Here is a 22,216-nt window from a genome sequence, read left to right on the forward strand (position 1 = left end):
TGATCCAAATTCCAGCAGTGGAATACTGCTACTATCTACTGCCTTTGCTCCTATTCATGTGCTATTAAATGGAGCCAGAGGAGATTGTAAAACCATACTGACCAAGTCCACTACAAATAGATGTTACATAATTTCAACAGGGCCCCTCACTGCAACAAGACAAGTCCTTCACAATTCCCTAATCAATTTGCTCTCGCACTCTCCAGAGGGTATTCTAAAACTTTTCATCCTTCCTCACATTACCCATGGCATCCCCTCTCCCTATTCTCACTTACCTCCCACTTCACTGAAAAAAATTATGTATATTCTCTTCTTATCTCATATCACCTAACAGCTTTCCTCTCCTATCTACCTCTTCATCCTAGTTTCTCTTGAATTGGTGGTTCTTCTTGCAAAGCAAATCCTTCTACATGTATCCTTCATCCCATTGTATCTTCTCCAGTTAGCACCCTCTCTATCATTACCACTTTTTAATCTTTAGTCTCTCCCTATTTACTGGTCTCTTCCCTGCCACCTACAAAAAACTTTATGTATCTCCCATCCTTAAATAGTTTTCACTTGATCCTACTCCCTTCTAGCTATCTTATATTCCCCTTCTCAGGCCTGGGTAAATTTCTCAAGAAAGCTGCCTATACTTGGTGCCTCTACTTCTCATTTGATTCCAAACTGTGCAGTTTGGCTTCTGACCTTATCATTCAATTGATATGGTGCTCTCCAAAGTCCCCGTGATCTCTTACTTGCCAAATATAACAACCATTTCTCAATCCTTATTCTTCTTGACCTCTTTTCAAACTCTGACATACATGAACACCCTCCTCCCCAGACAGTCACTTTAGATTGTGACATGCTTCTTTCTATCTATGCACGATTGTCCCTTTCTAATCTCCTTTGCTGGATCTTCTTCCAAAGTATGCCCATTATCTAGGGTTATCCTCCAGAATTCTATCTTGGGACCACTTCTCTTCTCCTTCTTTACTGTCTCCCTCGGTACTCATGGGTTCATTTATCATCTCTATGCAGATGATTCCCAGAACTATTTAGCCAACCCTAATCTCTTTTCTTAGCCACAGTCTCAAATTCCTTACTACTTTTTGGACATCTCATTTTGGATATTCTGTGACCATCTCACACTCAATATGTCCAAAATAAAACTTAACATCTTCTCCCCCATACTCTCCTCTCTTTCCAGTTTTCTTATTACTGTTAAGGGCACTACCTTTCTCCCAGTGATCCAGATTCAAAACTTTGGAGTTATCCTTGATTCTTTTCTCATTCACTCAACCTATCCACTATGTAGTCAAGTTTTATTTGTTATTTATAGTGGGGGAAGGTGTCCTCTTCACAACACCTCTCACAATATCTGTATCTTTCCACTCATATAGCCATTATCTTAGTTCAGACTTTCATTACCTCATACCTGGTCTACCATAATACCTACTGGCTGGTTTTCTTACCTCAAATCTCTCCCCACTCCAATTCAACCTCCATTAAGCTACCCAAGCCATTCTTCTAAAACTCATGATCTGTCAGTCTTTTTACTAAAAAAAAAACAAAAACCCCAGTAGGTCCCTATTACCTCTAAGTTCAAATGTAGAATTCTCTATGTGGGTTTAAATTTCATGATCTGGACCTTTTCTATTCTTCTAGTCTTTTTATACTTCATTCCCTTCTATATTTTCAGATGAACTAACAACCTGCCTTCTTTCTGTTCCTTGCACAGAACACTCCATCTCTTGGCTCCATGCTTTTTAAAAAAACGCATATCACCCATGCCTAAAGTGTTCTTCCTTATCTACTCTTATTGAATTCTCTGGCTTCCTTTAAGACTTAGCTAAAACCTCCTTTGCAGGAGGCTTTAACTGGTTCTCTAACCTCCAGCTGCTACAGCCTTCTCTCTGAAGTCCATTTATACTCTACACATGTGGTATGTACATCATTCTTTGTATGTTGTCTCTCCTATTAGAATGTGAGCTCCTTGAGAGCAGGGACTATGTGGTTTCATTTCTTTGTGTCCTCAGTGGTTGGCACAGTGCCTAGCATCTCTCTCTCTCTCTGTCTCTCTCTGTCTCTGTCTCTCTGTCTCTGTCTGTCTCTCTCTGTCTCTCTCTGTCTCTGTCTCTCTGTCTCTGTCTGTCTGTCTGTCTGTCTGTCTGTCTGTCTGTCTGTCTCTCTCTCTCTCTCTCTCTCTCTCTCTCTCTCTCTCTGTCTCTCTCTCTTTCTGTCTATCCACTTAATGAATGCTTATTGACTGACAGTAGATACTTAATACATGCATGTTAATTGATTGGCAGACTGCAAATGGACAATGAATCGAGTCTGGAATTGAACAGGAAGAGAAGAGCAGGGTCAACCAGCTTTAGGAAAAGGGAAGTTTCCTTTAATGACCCCAAACTTCCTCTTGAGCAAATGTCCAGATTTTTAATGGAACTTTTTGGCTGATGTTATATGGCCACAAGTCATGGAACTTTAGCCTCTGAAGAATCACAAATTACTATTGTTTAGATGGAAATAGAGAGGCACCTGGGTTTTTTGGCAGGTTGCCAAAGAGAATAAAAGGACAATAAAGAAGAATCAGAGGAAAGGATATCAGACTTGAAGTGTTTACGCAAAAAAGAAGATAGGCTGGTGATGTAGTGAAAGTGAGGAGCAAGGGAAAGATAGCTTGTGGTTTACACAGGCATCTTCACAATGTCAAGAGAGAAGGAGGAAGGTGCTTAGCATGTTGGATGGATTCCATGTGATAAACATATGCAAAGACATGAACAAGAGATGTACTAGACTAGGCAACCAGGGCAGGAGTTGCTATCTATATCACTAGAGGGAACATCTAAAATGATGACATTACAAAATAATTTGAGTATTTCATGAAATTACAAAATTTAAGAGTTGGAAAGAACCTTGGTGGACATCTAGTCCAATCACATACAAAAGGAATCCACCCTAACATAATAACAATGGCTGTCCAGCCTTTGCTCTATTTAAGTTATATGTTATTATTAATTTGGAAATTAAGTAAACAGAACATTTTCCTCTCTCTAAAAGTTTATCTAAATTGAATTAGCTGCCCCCCCCAAAACAAAGCAAACTGAGGTAGCCCTCTTTTGGATTTTCTCCTTGTGGGTAAGTGGTCAGAAAGAGGTTTCTCATGTTTGCTTTATGAAAAAGAATTGGGTTGTTTATCTTTCCCCAACTCTTTACGAGAGCACTTCTGTTCCCATATACCTTATTACTTCTACATGAACAATGGCTTACTTGGCTTTCTAGCAAATTAGGCATATATGTCTGTCTATACATGTAATAACCCAATTCCAGAAAACGATTGATGAATTTTACTAAGCCTAGCAAAATAGATTATTTAGTACAAATGGGGAAATGAGGGAAGGAGAGATAAATGAGGGCTAATTTTAAATACTCTTTCTAGCTACCTTTTCTAAGTTGAGAATTATATTTATGTGTGAAAAGGTGAAACAATCTTTTTTTTTTTAACCCTTACCTTTTGTCTTGAAGTCAATACTGTGTATTGGCTCCTAGGTGAAAGAGTGGTAAGGGTAGGCAATGGGGGTCAAGTGATTTGCCCAGGGTCACACAGCTGGGAAGTGTATGAGGCCAGATTTGAACCTAGGACCTCTGGTCTCTAGGCCTGGCTCTCAATCCACTGAGCTACCCAGCTGCCCCCGAAACAATCTTTTAATAAAAACTAAATCTGGTATTTCTGTAACCTACAGCTTTAAATGCATTCATCTCTAAAATATCACTTATTCTTTTGATATCTCTAGCTTACATGTAAGGGCAAATTATTGCCATTCTCATATTAGATAGAAACTCAGGCACAGATAGGTTAAATTATTTGTTCAAGGTTATAAAATGAGTAAGAGAGAAAGCTAAGCACAGAATTTTGGCCTCCTAACTCTCTGTTCTGTCAATTGACTAGTGGGGGGTTATTGGAGCTACAGCCTTTCCTGAGGGACTGGCAGGAGGGGTCTGCACGTATGTCTCTATTGTTCTGGACTGTTTATTCAGAGGATGTATAAGTACATGATGCCAGATGTCCAGAGTGGGAGGAATTTGCTAATTCTTGCCCACTTGAATATGTTCCACAAGACCTTCAAGTAGGCTACAAATATAGGACACGGCTGCCTAAACCACCTGCAAAGTGCCCTGATCCAGTATTTCCTGAGGGAGAAATCATTTTACATTTTTCATTTTGGTGAAAAGTTCACTTGGTCTTCTAAAGAATAAAAATTAATCTTCCTTTTTAAGAGAGGATCCCATGAAGTGAAATATGAAATAGAAAAAGAACTGATGGCTAATGAATGGCACAGCAGACAGAGCAAGCCTCGGAATAAGATCTGGGTCTGAGCTATAGCAGCTGTGTGACCACGCTCACGTCCCTCAATATAGCCATTCTAAGACTATTCATTTAGCATAGTTCCGCTCCCCGGGCTTCCCTAAACTAATGAAATCACAGGAAGGTTTAAATAAAAGGGCAAGTGGCCTGGTTCTAGATTGCCGCCAAGTTCCCTTTTTGTGCACGGCTTGGAGGCTCTCAGCTCTCTCCAAGCTGGTCTCCCTCTGAGGTCCCGGCAGCCCCGGTCCACGCTCTGCCGGCTTATGCTCCTGACGCACGGGCTCTCCATGGAGTGCAGTCAGTCTCCTTCCTGCTTCCATAGACACAGTGCCCATTCCTACCTGGGTCTTTTCTGGTGTGGTTCTCCCTAGCCAGTCTCCCTTCAATCTCCTTCCTAGCTAACCTCCAAAGCCCTGCTCAGCTGGCTCTCGAGTCCTCTCTGAAGCCTTTCTGCCTCCTCCAGCTTAGACTTATCTCTGCCATCCCAGAACTCTCAGAGCGTCTAACAGACAGACCCGAACACCTGAGCCCCGAATCACTGGCTGGCTGCTTAATGTATGTTCACTGACACCCCAACTAGACTGTGAGCTCCCCGAAGCCGGGGGCCGGGCCTCCTGATCCTCCTGCTTTCTCCACACCGTGCCCGGAGTGGCAACCAGGACGGTGGGAAGATCTGGATTCCGGAGGCCTGGGGCAGAATCCAAGCTCTTCTACTTGGTGGCTGCACACCTCTCACTACCCTCTCAGAACTGCAGTGGGAGGAGTTATTGTTGGCATGACAACGGAGAGGCTGGCCCGGATGATCACTAAGGTCTAGTCCGGCTTTAAGCCTCGCACCAGTTTCTGGCCACAACCTGGCTAAGGTCAGCAGGAGGAGGAGATGGCCTTCATTTTACAAATGAGCAAGCCGAGGCTTGGAAAGGGCGCGGGAGCTGCAGATGTTTGCAAAGGAACCGCTGATTCGGGACCTGAACGCGGGTCTCCTGATCCTTTCCTTTGCTCCTATTTGTCTGCAATTTATATTCTTTTCTTTGTAACTCGATGGCACCCCAACAAGAGAGTGCCCACTGCATGTTCTACTAGTGTCAGCCACAGGGTGGGCGGAGGAGTTGAGCTTTCCCACTTATTTGCCAGAGAGCCTGCCCTAGGGAATGGCTGGTCACACCGGCAGGGCGGCGTTCCCAAGCAGTGAACGCTAACTTTTGCTAATCAAGAGGCAGGGCATTTGGACTGTGTATAATGATTGACTAAGAACCTTTGCTGAAAAGCCTTTTGGCCCATCTCTCTTGCGGCTCTCTTCACTTCTTCAGGGACAGCATCTTTCTCTGCTTGAGATATCTGGTACACGTTATGGCCCGCATCCAACCTGTACGGTCCGCCTTTGCCACCTAGACCAGCAGTGTCTCTTCCCCCTGGAGAAAAGACATGAAAATCAAGAGAGTTTGCTCTTGCCCCAGACAAGAAGTATTTGCCCCTTTGAAAAGGTATATCGCACCTTTAAAACATTTCTATCAACTGATAATTATAAAAGTAATTTGTGGGTATAATTATACATTATAAATAATGGTGTTACCATTTATAACAATAGAAATAATCAGATTATAATTAAACACAATTATGCTGCCTTTTGAAAAGTATAGAGTCTATACTTTTATAATAATATAATAGTCTATACGCATAAACTATTCTTTCCATTCTTTTCCATCTCTTCATAAAGCCTTCCTCACTCCACATTTTTCTGTATTTCAACACAGTTTACTTTCTGGCACTCAGAAGCTGCCTTGTATTATTGGTTAATTTTTCATTTGTAAGTCTCTCATGTCCCCAACTATCCTGAATGCTCCCTGAAGATAAGATGATCACTTTTCCTTTTTTGTATCCTTTTATGGCAGTGGGATCAAACAGACAGAAACAGATCCCTGCTACTTGCCCACATACTGACTTAGAAATCACAAATGAACATCATCTATGTTGTCCTGAATTTTCATTTTTTTTCAGTATTTCCCAATTGCATTTTAATTTGGTTCCCAGGTTGCAAGTTTAACCTCTGCCCTACAGTATCTAGAACATCCATACAGTATCTATTTGAATATAAAGCAGAGGTCCTCATCTGTGCCTCTTAGACTCCCAAGAAGGGCTTCAGAGTTACTGCACAGAACCCACAAATCCATAAATAAGTAGACACTCCTTTTGTAGACGTGAACACCCAATAAGTCACGCATATATGTATTAACAAAAATGATAGTGGCAGCTAAGGGGCACAGTGGAGCTAGGGCTGGAGTCAGGAGGACCTAGGTTCAAATCTGGCCTCAGAAACGTTCAGGCTGTATGATCCTGGACAAGTCACTTAATTACTAAGACAGAAAGTAAGGGTTAAGAACAAAACAATACAAAACAAAAACAATAATGGTAGCCAGCTAACATTTGCTTTAAGGGTTGCAAAACATTTTATATTTTATCTCGTTAGATCATCCCATTTAACCTGGAAGTAGCTGCTGCTATTATACCCATTTTATATTTGAAGAAAATGACACTGAGAGAGGTTCAATGATTGTGTGGGGTCACGTCTTTTGCTCGAATGCAGCCAGACCCCATTTAATAAAATTCAAATTAATTTAAAGGCCCAAATCAAATAAATGCAAACAGAGTAGGTCTTCAAAAAAAAAAACTTCACAGATATTACTTTATTCTTCATTACAACACTTTGTGGGTAGGTATGATATAGGCATTTCCATTATTTTACAAGAGAAAAACATTGATGGACAGAGACCTTAACCTGACTTGCCTAGATCAGAGGTGAGCAAAGGGCAAAGCTGGGTCTCCAGAATCTTAACCTATAGCATTATCCACTAGACAAATATATTTAGTTCTTACTAGCTTTAAAAGTTTTCTCCCAACATGTCTGTATAGTTGTTTTATTATAATCTAAAAACGAACAAGCCTCAAGGAAATGTCCAAAAGGCTTTTTTTTTCTCCCATAAATCCACATAGCACTTAGAATCTTAGCATGATATAATCTCAGGGTGGGAGGGGACCTCTGAGGTCTAGCTCAATACAGAAGCCTCGCTTCTACAAGCGTCCACTTGAAGACTTCCACAGAGAGGGAACCCCCTCCATGTACAGGGCAGATCATTGTAACTTTTAGGGTTTAGTTAGGAAAGACTCCAACTTGTTTCTATGCAACTTCTATACATTGATCCCAGTTGGCTTTTGGGGTCCATGCAAAACAAGTTTAATACTTCTTTCACATGGCAATCCTCCAAATATCTAAAGATAGATAAAATCCAAGTCCTTTCTTCTATAGGATGAACAACCCTAGATTCAGAGAGAATCCAACATTGAAAGGATTACCTCTCTTCTCTTCCAAGTGAAGGTATTTAAAATTTTTAGTCTCTGCTCAAACTATGCTATACTTTCTTGATAATAATAATAAAAATAACAACAATTAGTATTTACATAACACTTGAAAGTTTGCAAAGTGTTTCACATATACTCTTTCATCTGATCCTCACAACAACCCTGTGGAGGTAGGGGCTACTCTATTTTATAGATGAAGAAACTGAGGCTTTGAGAAACTAAATAAGTCACCCAGGATGATCATCTTAATGGCTCCCCCAAACAACAGGAGTAGGCTTAGTAAATAGAATACAGGAACCTAAGTGGAATTGCCTTTCATAATAATATTTTAGGTTCATTCCCCATTAGGGTCCTTTTGAGAAATCTTCTGAACACAGGTTTTTAATAAGCTACTTTAGACCTCTTGATCCTAGTATTTTTTTGCTGACTTGGGAAATGCCACCTGAAATATTCATGTACTTTGGGGTCTTATTTGTGTGCACAGTGTAGAGGCAAATAAGGAATATGACTGTTACTACAGCAAAGTGAAATAAACTATCTCTTGAAATGTTCTCTTAAAATTATTTATTCATAGATGTGATAAGATGATGAATGAGGCTGAAAATATATGGGGCTCTAGGATTATCTCTGAGACTGCTGGAAGGACCTAGAGCTATTCTGGGGATGCTATGACTGATGGCTAGATTCGGGTCACAGGATGCACTGGAAACATCAATATTTCCTGGCGGCAGGAGAGATGAGATGAGAGATTTCTCTGTGACCTCTGACTCATGGAGTTTTGGGTGGAGAACATAACACACCCAGTTCTCTGTTTCTTGACAGCTAGTACAAATGTCCAAATTTCTCATTGTCTGGAAATGTAGACTTCTTGAAGGCAGGGATTATTTTTGTTGTTGTTTATAAATCCACCTTGAAAGTATATAGTTGGGGTTTAATAAATGCTTGTTAAATTGAACTGAATTGGACCTTTGGGACTTTTCTGCATAGACAAAGACAATAAGGACAGGAGATCAGTCCAAAAACGACCAGAACAGGGGAAGGGCCATAACAATGTAAAAGAAACCGAAGAGTTTGGAAGGTAAGAGGTGAGGTCAAATCAGAAGATTCCTGGCAAGGATGATGGAAGAGGAAAACAAAGATTAAAGGAAAGAAAGACTCGCTAGAGTAAAAACAAAGCGCTGCGAGTCTACCAAAAACAGGGCTTGTTCATCCCTTACCCTCTAGGTGGTAGAAATGGAGACTTCAGAAATGAACAACTTTCAATAAAGAGGAGATCCTAGAATTTTTGTGGTAAAGTAGCTTAATTATGAGAAATCTACATCTGTTCCACTTTCTTCTACAATGCATTCCACATGGATTAAGTCTTGCCAGTTTGACACTAATTTTCAAATTAAAGTACATTTCTAAAATTATCCCAACTTTAAAGCCAAAATTTCACAAATAAACAGAGTAGGCAAGATGTCCTCAGACCTGCTAGATAGCACACTGCCCCAAGGTGAAGCTCATTTCCTCTTGAGATGTCTAGGGCAAGAAACAGTGTTCACTTATTTGGACTGAGGGGAGGTGAAGGATGAATGGTGCTCTCACATTCCTCACAGGCTGTGATAAGATCAGACAGTAAGTATACATTCTGGCTATATTCCTGAGTCAGAGCAGATGGAGCTACTACAGCTGCCACAAAGGAAAGAGGAAGACGGTTGTGATGGGAAACAATGGACTGGCAAGGCAGCCAAGAGGAAGGAATGGGCTAGAGCCATCAAATTCAAGCTGGGGCCATCATTCTTCCCTCACCTGGGCAACAGACAAATTCTCTACAGATTTCTGGCACTCTGCCAGAACTAAAAAAGAGCCTGGGGGGGGAGGGAGCAAGAAGAATGAAACAAGCCAACTTTTACGTTATGAAATTAGAAAAGGGATTCTAGGCTTAGATAATCATGAGGTTTCAGAGATTATACAGAATTTATTATGTATTATAATGTCTTCATAAGGTAAAGAATACCAACCTGTTCCACCAGCCCAAGTATTGCCCCCTACATGGGGTTCATTCTCTGGGTCCTCTTTTCCATGTTTGGGGGAGCTTACATCTTCAAAACTATCCCTGTCGATGGTTATCTAAAAAAAAAATAAAAGGATTGAGACAGTGTTAATATTCTTTCGTTCAACAAGAGCAGTTAAATGTTAGGGAGAAAATGCCCCCAAATAGCAGAGGGTTAGATTTTTAATGCATCCTTTGCTCCTGAGAATAGATATTTTTAGAAGGATAAGATTTTATATTAGTTTTAAAATTTTGTCTTATTTTTAATTAACAAGCATTTATTTTTATATCTCCTACTCTGCCTAATTGAAAAGAAAAACAAGAAAAACCAAACACTTGTAATGAATATACAGAATCAAACAAAACAAATTCCCTTATTGTTGATGTTCAAAACTCCCTCCCCCCCATCTCATTCTGTATCTTGAATCCATCATTTCTCTGTCAGTAGTTCTAGTCTTCTGAAATCATAGATCATCACTGACTTGATCAGAGTTATTAAGTTTTTCAAAGTTGTTTTTATTTACAATGTAATTGTACATTGTAATAAACTTCTAGTTCTTTGCTCATTTCACTGCCTCAATTCATACAACTCTTCCAAAGTTTCTCTGAAATCATCCCTTTCACAAATTCTCAAAGTGCAACATTTCATTACATTTATTTACATAATTTGTTTAGCCATTCCCCAGGTGATGGACAACCCCTTAGTTTTTATTTCTTTGCCACAACAAAAAGAGCTGTTATAAATATTTTTGTATACATGGTTCCTGTTTCTCTTTCTTTGATCTTACTAAGGTACAGGTCTAATAGTGGTATTGCTGGGTCCAAAGATATGCAGAGTTTAGTGACTTTTTTGGCATAGTTCCAGATTATTTTCCAGAATGGCTGGACCAATTTTTATTCCCAATGACATTATTTGTAACAGAAACTTTTTGCTTCTGTAATTTCAAATGGTCACAAAAAGTCAGTTAAAGATCTTAGAATCTTCAGAAAGTCAGTTAGAATTTGAAGCTATAAATAGAGGTGAAGTTCTAACTGACGGGGCTTTTGCCTTCTGGCTTTTGCTGTGGCTGGAGGCTTTTGCTTTGGCTTAGCCTGTTGGCTTTGGCCTTTCGGCTTGGCTTTGGTCTAATTGCTTCGGCCTTGGCCTGTGCTTATTTTGTCTTGGGGAAATTTAGACCTATCTCATTTCTCTGGACCTCTCCCTGATCTCTCCACCTACATCCCTCCCATTCCCCTGAATTTCCTTTGGGCCCTGGGTGGAAGGGAGGGCTTGGTGATTGGACATTGTGGGTTTAGTTTTTATAGACAAATAGAGTATCCTCAAATAAGTTACCCCTAGTTTTAGTGATTTGATGAAGACTTTACTAAAAGGCAGTCAAATTTTCCTGACTGGGAAAGCAGGCTCTCTCAGTCTAAACCTCTCTGCGACCCATTCCCCACCATCACTCCTCTCCCTAGCAGCAGTTGGAAAGCCCTGAACCTCTTTCCCTCTGATTAATCTGAGATTAATAAATTCCCTTATTACTAACTCAAAGTATCTGGTGAATCATTATATCAAAGATTAAGGCAAGGGCTAAAGAGAGAAGGAATCATTTTTTTTTTATTTCTTGAGGGGAACTGAGGGCATCCATCTTGGGAGGAAGTACCTAGTGAGACTTCCTCCTACTATCAGTTTCACTGACAGGGAGGAGCCCTTCAACTTCTCCCTCAAGGAACTTTGAAAACTGACAAAAGAAGCACTCCAGCCTGAGTTAAAACATTTCTGACTGGCCCAACTCCTTTACATCATAGGGATACCTTCTCTGCTTGAAGGGTCCAGCCTATTTCCCCAATATCCTCTGTCTCTAGCCTCTGTGAATAAACCTGTTTGAGATGCCCTCTCCTACATACCCCATTTCTCTTATTTCCTATATACCTTCCCTTACCTTCAATCCTCTACAATCACCTTATAATCACCTATATCCCCATTTAACCTTCCTCACACCCAAATTGCCTCAAGACCCACGCAGATTACTTTATTTTTTATAATATATTCCATTTGACAATGTCATTACTTCTCTTTGACATTTGCTTATACAACTATCCAAACCCTTTACAAGACTTCCCAACTTCAATCAGAAAGATTTGGGTTCAAAACCAGTCATTAATTAGCTGTGTAACCCTAGGCAAGTCACTTAAACACTTAAGTTTTCATGACTTAGTTTCCTCCATTGTAAAATAGAGATGATAATAACAGTACCTACTTCTCAGGGCTATTTTGAGGATCAAATGATAAAGTTTTGTGAAGTGCTTTGCAAACCTTAAAGCGTTAGCTATTATTTTCTCTTATATACTAATTTGTCATGTTTGGTACAGGAATTTGCATAGAGAATATCTGAAGTTTTTGCAATAATTTAGATTCTTATGACTGGATCCATGTCTTCTTCTCCTATATTGAAGTGAATACACTTTATAATTTCTGATAATGTAAACAAACTACATACAATTTATTGAACTTTTTTGCCAAAAGCTTCTGTGGTACTGGCAAGTTTTTGTCAGAATTTATATAAAATTATTCATGACTCTGTTACTCTTCTATGGCCTGAACTTAACCTTAGATGAGATTTCTACAAAAACACTGTTTTTGAAAACTGTCATGGGAAGGGTGAAAATCTCTTCTCCCATGCATTATTTAAAGACCATCAAATATCTGCCTATCAGTGAATAGATGAATACATCTATTGTGGAACATTTTGAAACATTTCTGTAATAAATAAACATTCAAAATATTTATTCCCAAACACTTGTTGCCCTTTTCATATCTATCAAGTAAAGAAGTATCCTATTTATCCACTTTACCAGAATAACAAAAGAATTACTTCAAGAATGTTCATAACAATCAGATTACTTCATCTTTAGGCATTGTTTTGTGGTTTGTTGTATCCTGTATTTATTCATTTCCCTCTCAAATTCAGAACCTCATCCCCAGCCTAAAGCAAAAAAAATATATATATGAAGATAATTTGATGTTGGGATACAATTTTGGTCTGTTCATGAGTTTGTCTATGATGTAATAGAACTATTTTTTAAAACATCCAAATTATTATCATTGTTCAAATTAGACACATTTTGGAAACGTTCTGGTGAAGTTATCATTGCTAAAAATTATTTTTGAAATGTCTCTTTTAAAAATATTTTCAGGATATACAGCACATTCTTTTAGCCATCTTTAGTGCTTGCTAACTGATGAGCAAAATCTATCTCCTTTTCCTAACTTTCTTATTTCTATGAAGACATCACCCATCTATTTGGTTACCCAGTTGACAACTCTGAAGTCATCCTCAACTTCTCACTATCTGTCAACCCCTATATTGAATCAATTAGTAACTCTTGTTGATTGTCCCTCCATAGTTTCTCTTGCATTTCTTCCTTTCTAATCATATGGCCATCATACTCATTTAGTCCCTTATCATCCCCCTCTACTCCCCTGTTGTCTAATTATTCTTCCTGCCTCTAATTTCTTCTACATGGGTACCAAATTGAGATTAAAAAAGCATAGGTATGACCATATCAATTAATTCTCCTAGTCAGGAAGCTCCAATGGCTCTTTACTGCCTCTAAGATCAAACAAAAAAAATCCTTTGGCATTGAAAGCCATTCACAATAGCTCCAGTCTACCTTTCCATGTTTATTACACATTATCCCCTTTCAAGCACTCTATGATCTTCTAAACCAACTGGCTTCCCCCCTGTTTCTTATACAGGGCGTTCTGTTGTCCTTATCTGGGCATTTGCTCAGACTGTCCCTCAGGCATGGGCTACAATCCCTCTTAACCTCTGCCTCTCTTTCCAAGCATCAGGACTTTCCTAAGGCCCTTCCTTTAAAATGACCTTGTATTGACTTTGTAAATATTTTGTATTTACTTATCTATATAAATAGTGTTTCCCATGATGGAAAGTTAAGTCCTTGGATGGCAGAAATTTTCGCTTTTTTTTTTTTTTTTTGATACCACCAGTATCAAGCAAACATTTGGTGTTTAAAAATGGTTGCTGATTGATATCATCTTCTGGGGGTAGATTTGATTTTTAGGAAATTGCCTAAAGCTTCAAAAGCTTTTTGGCACCCAATATGAAAATTAAGATAGTGATTAATATCAGTAATATGCTATTTTCTATTTTGCAAATTTGGTTTAGTATTTCCAGTGAACAGAAATATAGACTCTGATTCCTTTTAAACTATGGGGTTTACCAATAGCAAAAAATGGTGATATACTTCAATGAAAAAAGATTTCAGAGACATGTGCTCTGCTTCCCTGCCACTCTGATTCTCAATCACATTCTAGCACTGTGAAATGAAACTGTACACATATACTGGCAACTCAGGAACTTGCCATGTCCAGGACTACAAGCTGATTTGGAGTGGCTCGAAGTCATTAGGGCCAACACTATTATATTCAGGTGAGTAAAGGCCAAGATGGATGGCATCTTTATAAAATGTATCCATTTAGAATAAGCAGAACCAAGTTGACTTTGAATATACCCATCATATATTCAAATTTGGCAGAATTGCTTGGATAAGTAGTATTAAACCTCATCATCAGTGACATCAGTCATTCCCAGTATTTTTGTCTAATGTTCCTTCTTACTACTTCTTCCCAGGGGAAAAGTTCTAGCCTAATCAGCCTGCAGCATTTATTTAGACTGGTTTTGTGGTTGTGTGTGTGTGTGTGTGTGTGTGTGTGTGTGTGTGTGTGTATGTGCACGCATACATGAGTACACATGTGTGGGATTTCTTTCTTTTAAAAACTGGCTCATAAGGTGCTTCCAAAAGGGTTCCAAAAATATTTTGAGCAACAAGTTATCTGAAGAATAACACTCCTTTAGATATATAAATCTAAGTATGTTTATTTTTTAAAAAGTAGACTGTACTTCATAGTCACACCTGAAAAGAATGACGTTTAATGTGTTTGCTTTCTCTAACAATAAGTTATGTTCACTGGACATAATTCACAAAACCTAGTTATTGTGCCTTAAAAAACCAGCTTGTTAAATCTGACTACTAAAAAAAGTAATAATAAAAGGTTGAAGATAAATGACTATTCATTGTTTATAAACATAATACACAGTCCCCATCAGATCTTAAAGCGGACCACTATATTGCCTCCAAGTAATATAACTGAAATTGCCTTGGCCACCTGTGCCTGCCCATTTCGAGCTCAGAACAAATAGTATGTGAAATTTCTGGACAGAAAGAAAAATGACAAGTCCTCTGATATCTGCACTCCATGCCAGGCCATCTGTCTGAGAAATACCTCCACTGGCACTACCACCAACATGGAAGCCAAATGCCCACCCCTGATTCAGACTAAAAATATCTTAAATTTAACAATAATTTGATAAAGTATCCAAAAATTAATTCTAGAGATAGTTTAATTTAATCCAAAACACCCCCTTAGGCTCCTCCCCTCCCTCCTCCAATTTCCCCAAACATCAACACCAACACACCAGAAAACAAAGACTTCAGGGTGTTTTTCCCCCTTGTTACAATGTTGCTCTTACCATGCACAGCAATCTTATGGTCCTTCTCACTTCATTTTTCATCAGTTCATTTAGTCCTTGCCACATTTTTCTAAAACCACCTCCTCATCATTTCTTATATGATGATAGTTACTCTATACTCCACAATCATATACCACAACTTATTTAAACATTCTCTAATTTATAAGGATCCCTTCAATTTCCAATTCTTTGCAACCACAAAAAGAGCTGCTATAAATATTTTTGTCTGTATATATCCTTTTCCTTTTTTTGACCTTTTTGAAATATAGATTTAGTAATGATATTACTGAGTCAAAGGGTAGGCACAGGCTTATAGCCCTTTGGACCTAGTTTCAAATTGTTCTCTAGAATGGTAGGACCAGTTCATTACTCCACCAACAGTTCATTAATGTACCTATTTTTCCCTTATCCTCTCTAGCATTTGTCATTTCTGATAGGTGTGAGTTGGTACCTCAGAGTTGTTTAAATTTGTATTTCTCTAATCAATAATGATTTAGAACATCTTTTCATACAACTAAAGATAGCTTTGATTTCTTCTTCTGAAAACTGCTTATTTATACCCTTTGACCATTTATCAAATGGGGAATGGCTCTTATTTTTTATAAATTTGACTCAGTTCTATACTCTGAATATATTTGAGAAAAGGGACCTTTAACAGAAAAACTGCTAACAAAAAAAAGTATAATATTACTTCATTGTCTATGGTACCTTTTAGCATAATGTAGTTTCTCTGATTAGCTCTTTTAATTAGGTCTATTTTTTCTTTTGCTTTGTCTGAGATCATGATTGCTACCCCTGCCTTTTTAACTTTAGCTGAAGTGTAGTAGATTCTGTTCTAATCCTTTATTTTAATTCTGTCTTTCTGTTTCAAATGTGTCTCTTGTAAATTGCATATTGTTGGATTCTAGTTTCTAATCCATTCTGCTCTCTGCTTGCATTTTATGGGTGAGCTCATCCCATTCCCATTCATAGTTATTACTGTGTATTTCCCTCCATCCCATTTTCTTAGGATCTCACTTATCCTTAATGCCTGAAAGCAATGAATATGGACAAAGGGGTGAAGATGCAATGCTAAAAATTCATTAAATAATTTGTCAAAATAGCCTGCCAAGCATGAATATAAATACTGTGGCCAGGCAAATTGCACATATGGCCTTATGTATAGCAGCAGTGTTATTTTTGTAGAAGCTAAAGTCTTCCAGAACAAAAATGTTCAGAACACAATTGCTTGCCTCTCAGGAAAACAATTAGAATTGGTTGATATGAACAAGTAGAATCGCTGTGTTGATCTTACTTTAAGCTTAGCATAGTGGCTAGAACAGTGGACTTTTAGGTAGGAGCTCTGGGTTCCAGTGTGACCTCCCATACTTTCTAGCTATGTTAACCCAGCCAAACTTTCAGCTCCCAGGTCTTATCTATAAAAACGGGGCCCTCATAGTTGTACCACCTGCCTCAAAAGCTTGTCATTGTAAGGGAAACTCTTTGCAAACTTTAAAGCATTATATATGTAGTTATTATTGTCCATTTCTGAGTGAAAAAAGATGAAACATTCCTTTTTTCTTGGTGGAAGTAGTACTCTTCAGATAAGCAATGGCTCCCAATATCTAGCCATCTTAAGTCCTGCTTCATTAAGAATCCAGCTGGATACAACTGGATGAATAACGGTGTGCTTGTATTGCTAATACACCCATGATTTGGCTCAACCCTCAGGATTACATCCAGAATCTTGCATATCATCTTCTTGATGAATCCTGAATTTGATTGAGGTGGTGAAGCCTGCAGTTATTTGAACCACTGACTGGAATTTCAGAGACTCAGTGAGTCATTTGCTCCTTTTGTTGCCTTCTATTGTTCTACCCTGTCTCATTATATGGGGAAATTTTTATGAGTTGTAATTTACAAGATCCATATTTTTCCTATTTAAATTCATAGAAAAGTGAGCAACAAATGCTCAGTATACATTGCACTTCACCTAAAAGGAAGTGAATGTGGGCCTGCTCTGGGAAGCACATTTAGTGTCTTGGCATGTGGCACCATGTGAGCCTAAAAGTTTTTTGAGCCCAAGATTGTCCATGGTTTGGAGAACTTCTTTGATCCCTTTAAGTGAATACAGCAGCTTTACACTTCAGTACTTGGAAAAGCTTTCTTAGTCTCTTTCCAGATGGGACTAACCACTTTCAGGAAATGAATTCTAAGTGCTTCTCCCTGGATTTGTAGGGCAACTGTAAGAAACTTTTTGGTTTTCTGAATAATCAGTAGCCTTGTACAGCACACTTCTGCCCCCTCCCTCAAACATGTTTACTCCAATTATTTAAAGCATTTTCCTGGTATTGGTTCTAATATCAGTCCTGGGTTAATATATGCTAACCTTCCTAACACCTTTTATGAATCATTGTCAATTTATGCAAGATATGTGCTAAAGTGGGTATGAAAGCCCTTTGGCAAATATATTCCTTCCCAACAATTTAGAAGAATGCATTATAGTCCCTTGAGGGAGGATAATTGAATTCATAAAATGCCACAAGGGGGAAAAACACCCTGAAGTCTTTGTTTTCTGGTGTGTTGGTGTTGATGTTTGGGGAAATTGGAGGAGGGAGGGGAGGAGCCTAAGGGGGTGTTTTGGATTAAATTAAACTATCTCTAGAATTAATTTTTGGATACTTTATCAAATTATTGTTAAATTTAAGATATTTTTAGTCTGAATCAGGGGTGGGCATTTGGCTTCCATGTTGGTGGTAGTGCCAGTGGAGGTATTTCTCAGACAGATGGCCTGGCATGGAGTGCAGATATCAGAGGACTTGTCATTTTTCTTTCTGTCCAGAAATTTCACATACTATTTGTTCTGAGCTCGAAATGGGCAGGCACAGGTGGCCAAGGCAATTTCAGTTATATTACTTGGAGGCAATATAGTGGTCCGCTTTAAGATCTGATGGGGACTGTGTATTATGTTTATAAACAATGAATAGTCATTTATCTTCAACCTTTTATTACTACTGTGAAAGGCGAGGTAACTCTGATCAATACAATGATCCAAGAGAATCCCAAAGGACTCATGATGAAAAAATGCTAACCACCTGCAGAGAGAACAGATGAACTCTGTGCAAATTGAAGTATGATTTTCTCACTTTCTTTATTTTTCTTGTTTTATTTTTTTTTGGGGGGAATGTGGCTAATATGGAAATGTATTTTGTTTGATTTCACATGAATAATTGATATCATATTGCTTGCCTTCTCAATAGATGTGGGAAGAAGTGGGAGGGGGAGAGAATTTTGAACTTAAAATTTAAAAAGAAATAATATTAAAAAGAAATAATAAATTAAAATGTTGTGTTAAAAAAGATGAATGAGATCCTGAAAATAAATACCTTACATATATCCCTATATGCAAAAAGAAGTGAGTATTGGTCATTGAATATTATGATAATTAGAACGTAAGCTATATCCCTTCCCCAGTTTTAGAGAGATCCTTTCTCTCCTCTCCTCTTCATCCTCCTCCATACACACACACACACACACTCTCTCTCTCTCTCTCTCTCTCTCTCTCTCTCTCTCTCTCTCTCTCTCTCTCTCTCCATATTCCCACCCCATCCCATTTGAATTTAAGCTCTTTAAGGACAGGATAACATATACCCAGACTTCAGCCCTCATTTTACCCTCATTTATAACAAATATAGTGAAGCAATAGAAGGCAAGATCCAATTTTTTGCACATGATAAATGCTTAGTAAATCTTTGTGGAATGCAATTATACATTTTACCTTTTCTAGTCAAATTTGTACAGAAAAACTGAAGAGATTTTTAGAACATCTGGTTTTAGGACTTTGGCAATATGGAATATGAAAAACTGGAATCAAGAGAATGTTAAAAATTATAAAATCACCAACAAGTCTTCAGGGGAAAGCAAACATTGTTATCATCGTGTGTGGGTATGTGTCAAAAGCACTTGTTAAAATACGCAAATAACTGGAAGAATAACAGCTCCTCGGCCTGGAAATGTGTACCCTTTGCTGCCTTCCCATATTATCCTAGCACATTCAGCATTCCAAACAGTCAAACAATAACAACTGTTAATTAAATGCAGAGACACAGAGTTAGAGTCTTATACATTCTATCCAGTTTGTTTTAGAGTCTTTGTTTCCCCTCAAAGGTTAACACTGAATGGTCCAGTAAATTAAAGGACAATAATCCTATTTTTGTATTCAGAGGTGTCCTGACAGACATGCTAGCTGCACAAAGACAAGCTCATCCACTGTAGCTACAATGCACGCCTGTTGGTCCTGAAAGAGGGGCAGTGGGTGATGAATAAGCTGTGTATATACACCCTTGGGCTGTTTATCATTATTGGACATAAGGGACCTTCAGAAGCATCGCATTTTCCAGCCAGTTAAATTGTTTAAGCTGTTTTTTTCAAAATATGTGAGGATTTGTTTGGTGACGTTTAATGTGTTTGCTTTCTCTAACAATAAGTTATGTTCACTGGACATAATTCACAAAACCTAGTTATTGTGCCTTAAAAAACCAGCTTGTTAAATCTGACTACTAAAAAAAGTAATACTATTAGAAGAAGCAGAAGATAATGGTGTTTGAGTGTGAACTGAGTCTAAATATGCTAGGAGAATTAACCATAACTATGTAAAAAGAAGACTACCAATCAATAAAGTAGCATTATTATGATATTGCTATTAATATATTACACTGAAAATATGCCTTTGGTGTGGTAACTACAAAAAGTATATCAAACAAATATGGTTTGTGGGTTCACATAGAGAAAAGAGTATTCTTTTCATCTGGTACTCTGGTAGGATTGAAGGAGTATTTGTTCTTGAGTCAGAAAAGTTGGGTTTAAATCCTGCTTTTCACATTTATTGCCACCTATCTGGCTGTAGGGCCAGTCACGTAACTTCCTCAGTTTCCTCATCTGTTGATAAGAGGGTTGGATTAGCCTTTGAAGTCTGTTTTGGGTTTAGATCAATAATCCTATGGGCTGTGAGGCAGAGAAAAATGACTTAGTATTACTTTGATTTGGCTGTAATAATAAGTTTTTGTAAACATATTCTTTAATTTGATCAAGTTGTGCCTGTGGTACACAAGCAACAAGTGGTTGTCCTGGCAACATGAGCCCTGAGTCCAGAGATTGCAGCAAAAATCCCAAGGATGAGTCAGCAGCAGGATTTGGAAGCTAAAAAGGGTAATGGCTATTTGGGTTATGTTAACAGAAACAGTCTCCAAAATAAGGGAAGGGACACCCCCTGACCACTCTCACCAGACCACCTTGGGAGCACCAAGTTTAGTCTGAGAATGGCCAGCCACCAGCCAAAGTGTGGCTGGGAAAGTGAATCAGGATGGTGAGGGCTTGGGGGTGGGGTTGGAGACATTTAGCTTAGAGAAGAGAAGGCTTAGGGAGAATCACAGCTATCATCTGATAGGTTTTCACATGAAGAGGGATTCTGGTGTCAGAAGACAAAATTAAGACTAACACGCAGAAGGTATGAGGAAGTAGTTTTTATCTCAAGAAAAAAAAACACAAAACAACTTCCTAGTGATTAGAGATTTCCAGCAATGGAAATAGGCTGCTCCAGAATAATGAGTTCTATGAAGCTGGTGGTTTCTAATTAGAAGATTGGAAAGTACTTGTTTTTAGGATTTTTTTAGAATGGATTTGGGCTTTGAGTGAGGGCTGAATGATATCAACTCTGAGGTTCTTTACAACTTTTCAGTTCTATGATTCTATGAAGAATCTATGATGACTAAGTCAATACAGGTGGAAGTTACAATTATATTCAAATAAAACTTTACACCACAGTTAACCTAATGACATCCACATCATTGTACTGTATGAGAATCAGGCATAAGTGGTAAATAATTCACATAAATGACAGTAATTAGCATTACTTTTACTATACCAAAATTTTTAAATTTCTTTGTATTTTAATTTTTTTCTTAAAAGGTGAGTCAATAAACATTTATTAAGCATTCACAATGTGCCAGGCCCTCTGCTAAGTGTTGGGGATTTGTTGTGCAGTTATTTCAGTTGCGTCTGAAGCTTTGTCACCCCATGTGGGTTTTCCAGGCAAAGATAACTGAGTAATAGAGTGGTTTGCTATTTTCTTCTCCACCTCATTTTACAGATGAGGAAACAAAAGCAAACAGGGTTAAGTGACTTGCCCAGGGTCACATAGCTAGTAAATGTCTGTGGCCAGATTTGAACTTGGAAAAATGAGTTTTCCTGACAGAATGTGGTACTCAATCTGTGGTGCCATCTAGCTGCCCAAGAGCTGGGGATACAAATACAAAAGAAGAAAGATGGTTCCTGCTTTCAAGGAGACACAACCTAATGAGGGAAGACAATGCATAATATGGAGCTAGCAAGTGGGGGATAGGGAAGGAAGACTCCTGGTAAAGGTTATTCTGCAGAAATTTAAAAAACATCTATAAATGTTTAAAAAAATCAACCATTTTCCTTCCTTCTTTGTCAAATATTGTATCAGAGAGAACTGGGGACTCATATTCCTTCAGAAATAGAAGTGAAGTGATAAAGAATTATACTATCCATTTCCTGACTGAGGTGTTAGGTACTCAAGGTACAGAATGAGACATACCTATCTGAATACAGCTAATGTGGAAATTTGTTTTGTTTTACTATACATACTTATTACAGTGTTTTAGTTTTTATTTGGGGACAGATGGGAGAGAGCAAAAAAGTTACAAAAAAAGGAAAAGGAGGGAAAAAAGAGACATTGAAAAAAATTTTTTTATTATTTCATAGAAGAAATATACTCATGAAAGAAAGATAGTGGTCTCAGGACATAGATTGAGATGGATTTTTTTTTTGGACATGGTCAATGTGGAGATTTATTTTGCTTGATTATGCATAATTTTTACAAGGCTTGTGTTTTTTCTTCTTTTTCAACTGAGTGGGGATGAAGTAAGCAGGAGAGAA

At 38.2% G+C, this 22,216-nt stretch overlaps 1 protein-coding gene across 1 annotated transcript in view; it reads right to left on the bottom strand.

The window, feature by feature from the left end:
• The window catches only part of VWA8 (von Willebrand factor A domain containing 8), a 519,173-nt gene that overhangs the window by 49,881 nt on the left and 447,076 nt on the right, over window positions 1-22,216 (bottom strand). The window contains exons 38-39 of the mRNA XM_044669384.1: window positions 9,709-9,817; window positions 5,604-5,760 (exon numbers count right to left, since the gene is read on the bottom strand). Of these exons, the coding sequence (XP_044525319.1) occupies window positions 5,604-5,760; window positions 9,709-9,817 (266 nt within the window). The remainder of the gene's footprint in view (window positions 1-5,603; window positions 5,761-9,708; window positions 9,818-22,216) is intronic.

Source organism: Gracilinanus agilis, chromosome 3 (genome assembly GCF_016433145.1).
Source record: "Gracilinanus agilis isolate LMUSP501 chromosome 3, AgileGrace, whole genome shotgun sequence".
Classification (NCBI taxonomy): domain Eukaryota; kingdom Metazoa; phylum Chordata; class Mammalia; order Didelphimorphia; family Didelphidae; genus Gracilinanus; species Gracilinanus agilis.